This window comes from Podarcis bocagei, assembly GCF_964188305.1.
Source record: "Podarcis bocagei genome assembly, chromosome: 10".
NCBI classification, from domain to species: Eukaryota; Metazoa; Chordata; class Lepidosauria; order Squamata; family Lacertidae; genus Podarcis; species Podarcis bocagei.
The window spans coordinates 18,790,587-18,805,602 of NC_138135.1; the positions used below are offsets into that span (position 1 = coordinate 18,790,587).

General features: G+C 44.9%; 1 protein-coding gene across 1 annotated transcript in view; it reads left to right on the top strand.

Annotated features, from left to right (window-relative positions):
- Window positions 1-15,016, top strand: part of EPS8 (EGFR pathway substrate 8, signaling adaptor) — a 143,456-nt gene that overhangs the window by 122,302 nt on the left and 6,138 nt on the right. The window contains exons 16-18 of the mRNA XM_081212198.1: window positions 2,048-2,156; window positions 3,369-3,506; window positions 14,406-14,619. Of these exons, the coding sequence (XP_081068324.1) occupies window positions 2,048-2,156; window positions 3,369-3,506; window positions 14,406-14,619 (461 nt within the window). The remainder of the gene's footprint in view (window positions 1-2,047; window positions 2,157-3,368; window positions 3,507-14,405; window positions 14,620-15,016) is intronic.

Genomic DNA, 15,016 nt, shown 5'->3' on the forward strand with positions numbered 1-15,016 from the left:
ATGGGAAGCATTAAGAAGCAGGTGCATGAATGTGCCCAGGACTCCACATGCTGCCTTAGGCTGTAATGTTGCCTGTGGGCAACTTGCAACGTATCAGAGCCACCAAACCAAAGCAGTGATTGTCTCTCCCCACCCCCAATCTGTCTGTCTCTGTCTGTCTCTCTCTGAGTTAAAATTTCCTCCCTCCCGGCTAATGGAACATATTAATTGCTTGGTGCAACAGCTGAAGACAATGGTGGCTGGTCCCCTTTGGGGCTGATGGGGCAGAAGCCAGGGAGCCCACCAGTAGGTGGCGCCAGAGCCAATGAGAGAGGCAGTGCCAACTTGTGTCCCCATTCTCCTCCTTCCTGCTGACTTCTACAAGGTGCAAAACTGAGACTGTCACAGCTCTCTAGCTGCCCCTGTCTGTGGGAACAATTTCTGGAGGAGAATCAAGCTAATTTATACTACCATTTGAATACTTTTTGTAATAAACTATCCCTGGCTTGTCACCACTTTTGTGTCTTAATGTGTATTTATTTAAGTACATACAACATACATGCGTGCACACACATTTGATATCCAACCTTCCTTCCATCATGAAGCCCAAGGCAGGATACGCAGAATTCCCAACCAGGCATTGATAAAATCCAGGCTTGCTTAGCTTCATCAAGCTGGTTGCATCTTCTGCCTTCAGACCATGACCTGGGCTCAACCTGGTTTCCCAGGTGAGGTCCTCATTTGGTAAAACCAGCAAACACCTACAAATACTTACAGGGTTGTTTTTAGAAAACCATATGGCTTCTTGTTGTAAGTACCAAATGCTACGTGTGAAATGGGTGATCAGGATTGCTGATTATTTGGACTGTGTTACTTATGGCTCTTTCCATCTTGCCAAAGTGAAGTGCTCACCTTCAGGCGCATATCTTCACATCTCAGTGCTGGGAACCTCATTTATCCAAATGATTTTGGGTGGGTGAGGAAGAACGCAGAGTATGTACATTACCAAAGAGTGAGGAAAAAGGGGGCGTTGCTTATATTGGCCCACATCTGCAGAAGATAATTGGCTATTGCGAGCATTTTGGATAAGTGAGGGTCAGTCAACTCTCTGATCTCCTTCTTCTCCCCTCTTCAAGTAAACTGGAACAGTTCTCCACAGCTAACCAAAAAATACGAGGTAGCTACTGGAGTACCCAAAAGGTGTGCTCAGAATCAGTAGTTTACAATCGATGGATGGTGATGAAAACTTGTTTCCTGCCTCTGTGATGCGCCGTCGGCACCTTCTGTTGCACAACCATTGCATTCCATTTCTCATTATGTGTTGGGTTCCCTTTATTTTGTGCTTGTGACTGATTTATTAGGAGTAGTATTCCTCTCTGTGTTTTTAAAGCTTTTTTCCACCTCCCTGTTCCTGAAGGCTGAGGACAGATGGCATTTAGAGTCAGGGCTGTGAAGTGTAACGTGGTAAACTTTTAAAATAATGTTTTTCAAAAAAGAAAATACATTGCATAGCTTCTGACAGACAACCTATTTTTATTTTTATTTTGTTGATGAAGAAATGTCGTGTTCCTTCAACCTGGGCTTGCCTTTGGCTCACTCTCAAAACCACGGGGACAATAGTGTCAGGCTAACACTCCCAAGAGCTATGAAAACTGAAGCTGTGGCAGCCAGTGTCCCTTAGCTTCTGGTTTATTGGAGATTTTCCCTCAACAATTTGCAAATGGTTACACATTTCTTGTTTCCCCCCCCCCCCCCACTTTGGGGCAAATTGCTGTGCTTTAAATGCGATGCAATGTTCTGCAAGTTGAATACACCTGCAGTGCTCATCTGCAGACACTTTTCAAAACTGAACACCCAGCCGCTGTCATAAATTCAATTCATATTTACAGCTGTTTCAGTGGTTAATAGTATTATTGTCCATTGCCAGCTTTTTTTTGCTGCTGTGATGGATGCCTTATTGCATGGCATGGCAGTAAATTCTGGGCAAATCATCGTTGCTAATGATATTTGCCGGCAGGGTTCTCTGCAAAAGGAGCCGGATAACGTTTGGCCTCTTTTTGCTTTGTAGAAATTATGAGGCGCATAAAACCCCGACCAAGAAGTATGCCAAAACCAAGTACGACTTCGTGGGAAGAAACCAGAGTGAACTTTCTGTCTTGAAGGATGACATTTTAGAGGTAATGCAGCGCTTGTTTTGACCTTTCCCCTTCCCCGGTAATTTTCTGCTCCGTGCGGCACGCTTCTTGAATCATGTCGCTAAAAGTTTCTGTGGAGCTTAGGGAAATTTGCATTTAATGTGATTAGTTCAGCTGCATGCCTTTTTTTTCTGGAAGCATTCAGAGAATTGAGAGCATTAGAACAGAAGGAGATGCTAGGGGAACGTGTGACCTTGCAGACTTTCTTGGACTCCAGCTCCCACCAGCATGGCCAAAGATCAGGGATGATGGGACTTGTAGTCTAGCAACACCTGGGGGGGGGCACAGGTCCCCCACCCTGGACCTCCTGCATGCAGAGCCACAGGATCCACTCTTCTCTGGACCCTCCGAAAGCAGAGAACACCACTGTCAGCTGATTAAAAACTGCATTTTAGGTGTGCAGCTTTGAAACTGTTTCCCCAGGAAACCCTGTGGTTCCTTGCAAGCATATAAAACCTTGCTGTAAACATAGGTTTGTTTAAATCAGTTTTTTTATATAATCCTCAAAACACTTGCAGTCGGTCTGCAAATATATCACTGGGCATGTCGCATGTTGTGACTGCTTGTAACGTGCGAATTACAGGAAAAGCCGAGTCCGTTGTAGCTATATTTGGAAATGTAAGAATAGAATCATAGAATCATAGAGTTGGAAGAGACCACAAGGGCCATCGAGTCCAACCCCCTGCCAAGCAGGAAACACCATCAGAGCACTCCTGACATATGGTTGTCAAGCCTCTGCTTAAAGACCTCCAAAGAAGGAGACTCCACCACACTCCTTGGCAGCAAATTCCACTGTCGAACAGCTATTACTGTCAGGAAGTTCTTCCTAATGTTTAGGTGGAATCTTCTTTCTTGTAGTTTGGATCCATTGCTCCGTGTCCGCTTCTCTGGAGCAGCAGAAAACAACCTTTCTCCCTCCTCTATATGACATCCTTTTATATATTTGAACATGGCTATCATATCACCCCTTAACCTCTTATTCAGAATCCTTTTTATAATGCTGAAGAGAACCTGCAGAAGACACCAGGTTCAATCCATTTAGATGAATCAGATTGCAGGTGATGGAAGAGCCCTGTATGGAGCATGGTTGCTAGGCAGAATTAGACCATGGTAAGGGAGTGCCCTGTTTTTTCCTATCATGTAGGTGACGAGCTGACTTCCCACTTCTTTATGACCACGTTTGCTTTGCTCCAGGTTCTCGACGACAGGAAGCAGTGGTGGAAAGTCCAAAACGCCAGCGGGGTCACAGGATTCGTGCCAAACAACATCTTGGAGCCTCTCCGATCTCAGGAAAGCGGCAGTGTGGAGCCATCTTATACGCACACCATACAGGTATGTATCTCCCGTTCTGTAGATGGTTCTTGCAGGAGAAAGCGGGTGAGGCTTTTCCCTAGAGGGGAAAGGCTCAGGCCAATCTGTAGAATGATACCCCAGGAACGCCAGGCAAAGCAAGCTCATTCTGGGAGTCTGGCAAAGCCAGTTCTATCTCAGCATGGCAGTTGCGGAAGAGAGTCAAACAGGTCAGGTGGAGAGCTTTCCGTCAGGCAGAGATCAGCCTGGCAATGGCGCCATCAGGGCAGAAGAACAAGCAAGGGTGCCCCCCCCCCCAACAAAGCTAGGCTAACTGCTAGGAGTGTAACAACATTTGGATGAACAGCCATCCTGCAACTCCAGCTCCAAATACGCATCTTTCCTGGATTCCTCAGCAGACTTGTTAAACTGTCAGGCTGCAGCAGCCTGACTGAAGGACTCCATCCTGACAACTTGTTTAATCTTTGTATTAAATGGCGTTTGTGAGTGTCAGTTTCAGAGCACAGTAGTAGATTATCTTGCAAATGCAATACAGATTCACTTCACCTTTTATTTACAAGCTGACTTGATTCTTCCTCGTGTGGAGCAGAATCCGTCCCTTTAAAGAGTTGTCTTTAAATATATTTAAGTCCTCCATTTGTCTGTATTATTTAGATTCAAAGTCCGCTTGTGGATTTATTTGCATTTCAAATAATTTCAAATGCTTGTTCTATATCACTAGCTGTTGATGCCAAAGAGGGAATTTGAATTATTTAAGGTAGGGTTGTGTTCAGCACCCCTTTTCCACTGCCACTTCCTCCTTGACATTCCCCATTTCCCCCTCTGTAAGTTTGAACCCTGACCTTTTCTCAAATTTTGCATTGCATGTGTGTGGACTGATGGTTTTCTGGCTGGTTTGAGGTGGAAGTATGAAGCTTTGACTGTATAGAAAAAGTTCTCTAGATGCCATGTGTGCTGTGAAGATTCTTTTTGCGTTTTTAAGGTTTAAGTTTTGTAATTGATGGTGCACTTTGCAACGAAGCGCCTTCCTTTTTGCTGCTAAAATTGGAAGCAAATAAGGATTCAGTAAAACTGACAGTTTCAAATAAAACACACAGCTATCTCTCCACCCTCCCATTAACCCTGACACTGTAGCAGACAATAACTTGTGTATGATATGTACAGATGACTTTGTACAGAGGAAAGTCATTTAGATGCACCTGACTTTTGTCACTCGAGATGCAGAATTTTAGGGCCCACCTTATTTCTGTGACTGGACATTTTTTTAAACTGTTTTTAATCCTGGGTTTTAATTGCTGTAACCCACTCTGTGATCTTAAAGGTGGAAGACGGGTCATTATTATTAATAATAAAACAATAACAACTGCAATTTTTTTCTAGATTTCTAAAGGAACCCATATTGTTCATGAGGTTTAGGTTTGCTGTTCCTTTTCGCTTCTTAGAATAAGGCAATATTCCTCTCTGTTCCTGACCTAAACCATAGTTTCATGCTCCAACTAAACCTGTCTGATCTTCCCTTGAAATTGCATCATTTTCAGTTGTATTGTCTGAGCCAAAAGCTAAAGCCTTTAATAGGATAATGAAGATTTTCCATTATTTACCATTCATTATTCAGAGGCTAAGATACTGACATACAAATCGTAATGTAGCAATAAAGGCTGATGGAAACATTGGGAAGCTCTTGAATTACTGGTTTCAGGAGAATTCCAGCCCTAGTTCCTGGAAAGTTGATAGAGATAATAATAATCTGGGCAAGCACTGATTACGCTTTGTCTCTTGTGAAACTACAGTGTGTACTTTCACTATTTTCAATAGTTGTGCAGTGGAGAGTTGGCCATATTTCTTCTTCTTCATCACCTTCATCTTCATCATCATCATCTTCTTCTTCTGGTGTCCTTAGCTTTCTCCTCAACCAAGGTCCTCAGGGCTGCTCACAAAGGGGCAATAATAATTCAGAACAGCATAGAAACCATTAAAAAAAACTTTAACAAGAATTTTAACAGTTCCATCTGCAATCTCAGCAATAGCAGTGGACAGTATACAACACTCTAGCTAGTTTCTATAGCAGAAGTGAGGAACCTATGACTGCAACTCCCATAATCCCTGACCTGCCTTGGCAAGGACTGCTACAGGAGCGCAGCCACCACAGAAAAGGCCCTGAAGAGGCAATCTGAGTAGATTCTTCCCTTAACAACCATAGCATACAGGAAGTTTCACATGGGACTAATAGGTCCTTAAGATTTAAAGGGCACACAGCACACTCCCAAAGATGGTACGTTTGAACAGAGAACTGTACCCGTATATTTTCCTCTCACAGGGAGATAAGCACCTCAGGAGGGCGATTTTGAGTGCAGAAATGATTTAATCACTACCTTCCCTCAGAACTGTTCCTCCAACCCAAACTGCTTTTGTTGTTCCTGTTCTTTTCAGGTTACAGGCAATAGTATGTGACATCTAATTTGGTCCCTGGGTGCCTGAGCTCCAGAACATTTAGGATAATACTTGTACTTTAAATTGCACTTGAGGCATGGGGTGATTTTTTTTTGGCTTTGACTATGGAGTATTGAGGTAATTGGAGGCCATAAGGAACTGAGGAGGGGGTCCACAGCTTGTTAGGGTGGGAGCCTCTCACGTGTGTGTGTTTTTTTAAAAAACCTGAAACTTGGTAGGTATGGAGTGTGGTTAGTTTGGGAAGGGATATAAATTTTTGAGCAGGCCCAGGTAATCCTTAATAACTATCTGGACAAGATCAGCACATTTCTTCCAAAAAAACCCAGAGAGACTCATCCTGCAGAGGTGTGTAAGCATGTTCAGAAAAATGAGTCAGCGGTCCTCAGGCTGCGATCTATCAAGCAGAGGGAACTACAAAGTCACAACATATATCAAACAGCAGGCCTGGATTGTTTCCATGTTTTGTTTGCACTGTGTGGTGTGAAGCATGTTGTTGGAGTGTTCCGGAATTTCTGCAGTGCTGATCAGTTTTCATTTATCTGTTGGTTGGTTGGTGTTTTATATACTTCCCAATTAACCATATCCTCTGGGTGGTTCACAAATTTAAAACAATATGAATGCAGTCACCAGCAATCAGGTAAAACAATGCAGAAACGGCATGAGTCCAAAAATTAGCATGATATTTTGTGAAGCAGCCTAGGCTTAATAAAGCAGCATTGAAAACCCAGTAAGGGGCAAACCACAATAGTTCTAATTAAAAGGCCCAGGGGAGCAAAAAGCGAGGAAAGATCATAGGGCCCAGGCAAGCATCTGCGAGGAGAGCGTTCCATGGCTGGGGTGTCACCATTAAGAAGGCTCACCTCACTACCTCAGATGGACGAACCTGGAGAAGACTCTCCAACAATGATCCTCATGTATGTTTTCCCTTTTGGTTTATAACATATTGGCTACCTAGTTGCAGTGTCATAATACTCACAGTAATGAAACCATTCATGGGTGTTTGATTCAGACTTTCACATTAGGCAAGTTGTGGACTTATTTTGGTCTTGGATATATTCAGTATTGAGGCTGCTGCCCCCTTTGAGTCCTCCTGCCAATTTTGTCTCCTTGACCCTGTGAAAGCAGAGCCCTGCCTCTAAGCAACCCTGCCCCTACTGGTAGGTAGTTTTCATAGTCTCTTTTGAAGCAGTTATTTGTTGTCAAAACTTGCTATAATCCATGAATCCCACTTTTTAAATAAAAAAAATGGATATGAAAGTATTGCATGAGCAAATTAAACTCTATTTTTATGAGGGAGGTTTCAAAGGCCCCAAGGAAAAGGCTGGAGGTTTCCTGAAATGATCCCATCCCCAGGGCACTTAGTAAGTCTGGACCTGGCCACACCTTAGCTGGCAGATCACCCAAGAGTCCCCAAGAGCCAGAGCTTCAGTTCCACCCTCCTCAGTGGAAGAGACAACAGACAGAGACCATCACTCCACCCAGGAAGACGATCATAGAATTGTATTATTGGGAGTGGCCCCAAGTCCAGCCCCCTTGCAATGCTGGAATCTCAACTATAGCATCCATGACAGATGGCATTCCAACCTCTGCTTAAAAACCCCCAAGGAAGGAGCGTCCACCACCTTCCGATGGTGTCCATTTCACTGTTGAACAGCTCTTACTGTCAGAAAGTTATTCCTGATCTTTAGCCAGAACCTCCTTCTTGTAACTATTGGTTTGACTCCTGCCCTCTGGAGCAGGAGAAAACAAGCTTGCTCCATGTGACATCCCTTTAGATTTTTGAAGATGGCTATCTCAGTCTCCTCTTTACTAGGCTAAACATACCCAGCTCCTTCAACCGTTCCTCATAAGGCTTGGTTTCCAGACCCTTGATCATCTTTGTTGCCCTTCTCTGCACACTTTCTAGCTTGTCAATATCCTTCTTAAATTGTGGCACCCAAAACTGGAAACCGTACTCCAGACATGGCCTGACCATGACAGAATAGAGTGGTACTGTTACTTCCCTTGATTGGGACGCAATAATTCTGTTGATTCGGCTTCAGAATCATTCATCAGCACCTCCTGCCTTCTCAAAACTCACATCACTAGAAAGAGCAGCCCACCCTTATGCCTGAAGTAGTTCCACCACCCAAGACACCAGCTCAGAAGCCACCACCTTTAATCAAGCCAGGCTCCTTTAAGGGTGGCACTCTCGTTCCCTGTAGGGGTGGAGCCAACAGCCCAAAGGGAGTCAAATCCCTTTAATAGTTGTTGGAGCAATATTCAAGTTTTGCTTGTTTGGCACTCAGATGCACTCTGAGCTCTCCGTGGTGCTGATCACATCCTTGCCCTTCTTATCTAGAGGCTGCCTTTCTGGACTTTGTCCCTGGCCTGGCTGCTCCAGAGCCAGGACTCAGCTGTGCCCCATCTGTCCTAGAACCCCACCCACAGCAGGGACTACTTCCTGAAACCGAACAGTATGTGTCCGTGCAATGTTAAGACTTGCAAATAAAAGAGATACCTGTGGCCTGGAGGTGCTGAAGCAGAACAGAGCGTGTGGAGCCTGTCCACCTCCCCATCTGTTTCCTCCATAGTGGAAGGAATGAGGTTGAAAGGAGAAAGTTCCATCCCAAGGACCCAGCAGGATGAGAGCTCAGTACTTCCACCTCTCTGCCTGAGCGCAATATGGGCAAGAGAAGAAGAAGCGAGTGCCAAATTCACCACGGAGCCCTGTGCTGTAGCTGTTAGTTTGCTCTGCATCCCTTTCCCTGGAGGTGGGGAGCAGAAAGGAGAACCTAATTCGCCGTCTTCTTTTTATTTTATTTTTTAAAATGCCCCACAGTCCCCAAAGCTCTGTTTATGCCCTTCTCCTAGAAGAGGAAAATAGTGTCATGCAATGTACAAATTGAGTAAGTCTAAACAAAACAGTGGATGTCGAAGACAATGTAGCAAAAGTGCTTGCCTGATACCAGTGGGCAGGGACTTCCAGAGAGTAGCTGATCCCACATGGAAGGATCGGTTCCTCGTGGGTGTGGGCAGATATGTCAGTTTCAGTTTCTCTTTTTCCCCATCTTAAATTCAGATTTCCACATGAGTTTGCCAGGCATAGGGAAGTTTTCATGAAGATTCATCAGCCTTCTAGTGCAAATCTCTCCTTATATATGCATTTCTGTATGCAATTTGCTAATATGCCCCGTTTTGCAAAGCAGTTTTCCCCAACACAACATATTTTTGTATGCTCTTTTCACTGAAACATGCATTCCATGTACACTTTACATTAGTTTGTGCAGTTGCTTTTACAGATTAAAAGGTAAAAAGACCCCTGACCATTAGGTCCAGTTGTGACCGACTCTGGGGTTGCGGAGCTCATCTTGCTTTATTGGCCGAGGGAGCCGGCGTACAGCTTCCGGGTCATGTGGCCAGCATGACTACGCCACTTCTGGCAAACCAGAGCAGGGAAATGCCGTTTACCTTCCTGCCGGAGCGGCACCTATTTATCTACTTGCACTTTGACGTGCTTTCGAACTGCGAGGTGGACAGGAGCAGGGACTGAGCAACAGGAGCTCACCCCGTCGCAGGGATTCGAACTGCCGACCTTCTGATTGGCAAGTCCTAGGCTCTTTGGTTTAACCCACAGCGCCACCCATGTCCCTTATTTTTACACATTACTTTTACACATTATTTGAATATAAATTTTGTGAAGGAAGGCTAGGAATTCTAAAGTTTGATATTGATTCAATTAAAAATCATAGCTCCTAATTCAACGCATTACATTCACTACAAGAGGCAGAAAAATTGCTAATTGGTGCAGCAAGACCCTAAGTAATTTTTAAGTGATCCATGGGACGGGGGAGGTTTGAGAACCACAGATAAAGAAAAATGCATATGAGTGAACATGTACAAAATGGACACAGGTCAGAAATGGGACTCCTAACATACAAGCCTACCCTCACTTTACAGCTCAGCATATTGCCTCATTGCCCTTTTAATCCTGGCACTGGTTTAATGAGGTTTTTTATATTATTAATAATTCTTCCTGCTGCCAAAAGATCTTGGCCATTTGCTCCCGCTTGCAAACATGTTGGTGCCAAGTTTGACCAGGGTTTCCCCATGAGATTCACTGCTTTCCCTTTGTATTCTATGGAGTCCACCACTAAACCTTCCACAAGTCTCTTTATTTATCCGTTTGTGGCAAATGTCTCTCTGTGGGGGTGCAGCTTCTCTTTCACACACATTTCCCGTGCCCAGATCTCCTGCCACCTTGCTTAGATCCAACACAAGTGCCCACTGCCAACTGCTCTTACACACACACCCATTCTCAGCTGCCTGGGAAATGTGTTGCAAATGAAGGAATGCGCATGGGCAGGTGCTCATTCGGCAGTTGCCAGAATTGTCATTAAGTCTTTGCCAGTAATCCATGCAGTACCATTCTAGCAGAACTGATCGGTTGAGGGACGAAGAGGAGGCGGGGGTGTTCTTTTTTAAAAAAGAAAGTTTAATTAAACAGCTATTGCGTTGAGTTTCTTGTTTCCAAATTTATCCAAATGGTGACTGCACTTTTTGGAAAAAGAAAACTGTTGCATGTGCAAGGCCTGCTCAGGCATACTGCATTTTTTCCCCTTTGTTAATTTGATTTGCTCCATACAATTATGTACAGGGGTATAAAGCCTGTGCAGAGAAAATCTAGGCTTTGAGTCTGCTCTCATTTTTACTGGGCAGAGCTGGGAGTGTGGAGTTAGCCACCTCCTTCTACAAATAGAGCATGGTGGGAGATGGTGAATGGGACTTCAGCTGGGAGTTATTATTTTTCAATTTTTTTAAAAAAAAGCCGGGCTCAGGGTGACTAACACCAGTAAAATTACAGTAAAAACATAATAGGGGAAAAAAAATTAAAATACAGGTTAAAATGCAATTTAAAATGCAGCCTCATTTTAAAAGTAGCCCATAGATCAAATCCATAAGGGGAGGGAAACATACGGGTCAGACTGAGTCCAAACCAAAGGCCAGGCACAACAGCTCTGTTTTGCAGGCCCTGCGGAAAGATGTCAAGTCCCACAGGGCCCTAGTCTCTTGTGACAGAGTGTTCTACCAAGTCGGGGCCAGTACTGAAAAGGCCCTAGTCCTAGTTGAGACCAATCTAACCACCTTGCGACCTCCAAAATGTTGTCATTTGTGGACCTTAAGGTCCTCCACGGGGCATACCAGGAGTGGCGGTCCCGTGGGTATGTGTGTCCTAGGCCTCATAGGGCTTTAAAGGTCAAAACTAGCACCTTAAACCTGACCCTGTACTCCACCGGGAGCCAGTGCAGTTGGTAAAGCACTGGATGAATGTGATCCCACAGCAAGAACCCCGTAAGGAGCCTCGCCGTGGCATTCTGCACCCGCTGGAGTTTCTGGGTCAGCTTCAAGGGCAGCCCCGTGTAGAGCGAGTTACAATAATCCAGCCTGGAGGTGACCGTCGCATGGATCACTGTGGCCAGGTCAGGGCGAGAAAGGTGCCTTCCAGATGTTTTGGATGTTCAGGGAAGAGAAGGCTCTTAATGGCTGTTAGCCATTATGACACCACTGTCTAGTGCTTTGTATCCACATATACCAGTTCCTGGGAATCACAATACAGGAAACTCCCCACATGTGTGAGATGTTCTTCTGCATGACCACGCACATGTACAGTGCTGGGAATCTGGAAGTGGCGGGTGGCTCGTGAGGATGCCCTCCCCAGAGCCCAAAGAGGATGTCCTCTTCGGGCTTCGGGTGTGTGGGTGTCTCCTTGCGAGCCAGAGGCACAGCGGGGCGTTGCTGAGCCTTCTCAGCAGAAAGCGGCTGCTGCTGCGCTACCCTGTGCACTAGCTGTTAGTCGGGGAGGCTGAGCAGCCTCAACAAAGCCCCACTGTGCCTCTGGCTTATGTGGGGCCCCTGTGCAGAGCCCCAAGAGGATGTCCACTTTGGACTCTGGGGAGCGTCTCCTCGCGAGCCACAAGGACTCTCTAGGGTGTTCTCCACTTGCACACATTTCTCTTATGTGCATGGGGACCCGGAACGTAACCCCCACATAAGTGGGGAACCACCTCTATATGTCTCTTCCTGTCCCCTGCCTTCACATCATGGTCCACAGAGCTCCCTGGCTAACATTGACCCCCCCCCAATAGTTGTATCCATTTAATTCCTGAGTTACACATCCCCACAGGCAACTTGAGGGATTTTTATTTAGAACCTAATATTTCTATTTTTAACAAGTTTCTGGTCCTTATGACTCACATCAGCGTAGGTGCCATCTTGTGCTGGAGATTGTGGGTGACCGCAACAAAGGGCTTCAACTTTGCCCATTGACTTTGTGGGGGCCCAGTGAATATCAGTATCTCTGAGAACATATTGCCCATTTAAAAAGCGCATGACTTGGAAAAAGCATTGCATTACCACATGATACAGTCTATTATCCCAGGAGTTGTTATTATCCCAGGAGGCAGATAGGTAATACAGTCTAAACCACTGTATTATATTTTAGTATAATATAACACACCCGTAATGCACTCCTGAGCTAATATAACACAAGCCATGGTTGGTTTGCTTTGTGACTGCACATTGTCGTCCCAGCTGGTGATGGTGGGAATTCTAATAGGAATTCAAAAATTGGCAAGTAATTGCTGCCATCAAGAGTCAATGAATGCTACTTAAAATGCTGGAAGGCTGCTGATTCTGTGGTTGACGTTTCAACGTTGTTCCAACTTGTCTAATTTGCTTTGGTTTACTTCGTTTTTCTTGTAGCAATTACTGGGAGAACTCTCTGAGGTAATTCAAATTGTTCTCATATAAAATGGATGAAGCAGTGTGTCTTGTTAAAAGCTTTTTGGGAACTGTCCGTAAGATCTGCCGCGCTCCTCAAAAGCCTTCTCTCCCACCTCACTACTGTTTCCTCTAACAAATTCTCAACTTCCAGCCTTAGGGAGTCTCAAGCGAGGCTTAACATCTGAAGCTGCCCTATGCAGGGTCAGAAAACTTGGTCTGTCTTCCTTATTACTGAGCTGGTGCAGATGGAATGCTAAGCAAAACTGTAGCTTAGCAAGAAAGCTCACGGTTCTGGAAAGGAAATCACTGCAACTACCTTCTGCCCCCAGTTCTTCTGCCATGAGCTAAGCCATGGTTTAGCTGGCTTTGCATGTCATGGCTTGTCTCTCTCTCTCGATGCACCACAAGCTGTAACTAAGGTTTGATCTTGGGTTTACAGCTCATAGATTGTCTGGAGAAAACATGCTCTGCTTCAGAATGGTATATTATTATTATTATTATTATTATTATTCACAAATACTTCATAAGGAATATATTTTGCATGGGCTTTTCACTTTAGATTAGCCATCAAACATTTATGGGCACTAAAAGAAACACACACATCTTTCTCTCTCTCTCTCTCTCTCTCTCTCTCTCTCTCTCTCTCTCTCTCTCTCTCGGTGTGTGTGTGTGTGTGTGTGTGTGTGTGTGTGTGTGTGTGTGTGTTAATTTTGATACCTAAGGAAAGCTCAGTTGGTTAGAGCATGGTGCTGATAACCCCCTATGGGACAGCTGCATATTCAGGTTGGACTTACGTTCTCTTCCAACTCTGATTTTATGCATCTGTAAGACCTATGTAGGTGACTCCTGCTGTGTTTGTGGAAAGGCCATAGGTGTGCACCTATATTCCTGCGCATTGACATGACACAATTCTGCATGATTAAGGAGACAAATTAAAGAATCTAATACGGTCCTTAAATATCTTACTTTTGCACAGTGCTTGAGCCTTACTATATTTGGTAGCTATTTAGCAAGACTCTCCCTTCTGCACTATACCTCCTACTCTCCATTATTTTCAGATCCCATGTAGCTTCCCAGGAGAGAAAAAAATGCCCCAGCGTTGCCATCTCCACTGTGGTTTCCTCGGCTGTTAAGAGCTCTCGAAAAACTATAGAGCCTTTTGAAAACATTACGCAGTCAGACCTCTTGAAAGTCTGTAGCCCACTTAGCAGGCTGGGACTGTAAAGGTGTTTGCAGTGTGAACTAGCCTTTTGGGAGTGCATTCTCGCCTGCTCTCTCCAGAAGTAAGAACACTGTGGACCAATTCACATTGTCCCCAGGCATGCAGGCTCTGCAGTTAGAAGGAAGAGTAAACCTGCAACAGTAAACCTTGAGCTGATGCACACCCACACTATGGTGATAGGTAGACAGACAGACAGATGCATTAAAAACTATTTTTTAAAAAGAAGGCCAAGAGATGGTGATCATCTACTGACTTAGGTTTCACTCTCTATTTTCCTCTTCCTGCAATGCATGGATGTGCTTTACCTGCAATGCCTCTCTCGTGTTGCTCAGGTTCGACGCGTGGAAAATAAGCAAACAAGTGTTCACTCTTGCAGAGGTTTAGTTAACGCATATATTCTGCAAAACAAAACAAAACCCCAACAACTTGGATTTTCCCCACAGCTATGAAAAATGTATCCTCTTTTTTTGTGTGTGCATTTGTAGAAGCAAAGGACGGACTTTGTTCCGAAGCAACCTGACCCCGCTCCTGTCGTCCCTTCACCGCCCCAGACGCCACTTCCTGTCCCTCTCCCGCCAAGCATGCCAGCACCCATCCCAGTTCCTGTGCCAAAGGTGCCTGGAGCCATCAGCCGCCAAAGCAGCACCTCAAGCGAAGGCGGGCGAGACGGCCAGAGGCAGAAACCGCCCCCTATAGATCGTGAGTCTCTCTCTCTCTCTCTCTTTCTGTGTACCAGAAAAATCATCTGTGTCGAATGACATAATTCAGCTGCTTATATCCAATTAAGTCATACTCCAAGTAGTACCATTTAGGTCAATGGGCTTAACTTGCCAAAATACATTTATTTCCTTGGTTCTGCTCTGAGCATGGCTAGTATTGCATACCAGCCTGTCACTTGGGGAAAATATGTTCTGATTACTCTACTCAACAGAATTTGTCATCCATAAAATTTGACACCAGAAGTGGTGTTGAGAACCAAAGGTTATTGGGCATTTCTGAAAGCCAGGTTTCTAGCTCTCATGGAGGCAGACTGTACAGGGTATCCTCTGGTCAGGAAATGGGCTTCTTCTATCCTCCTGCAGCCCATCTGCCTTCA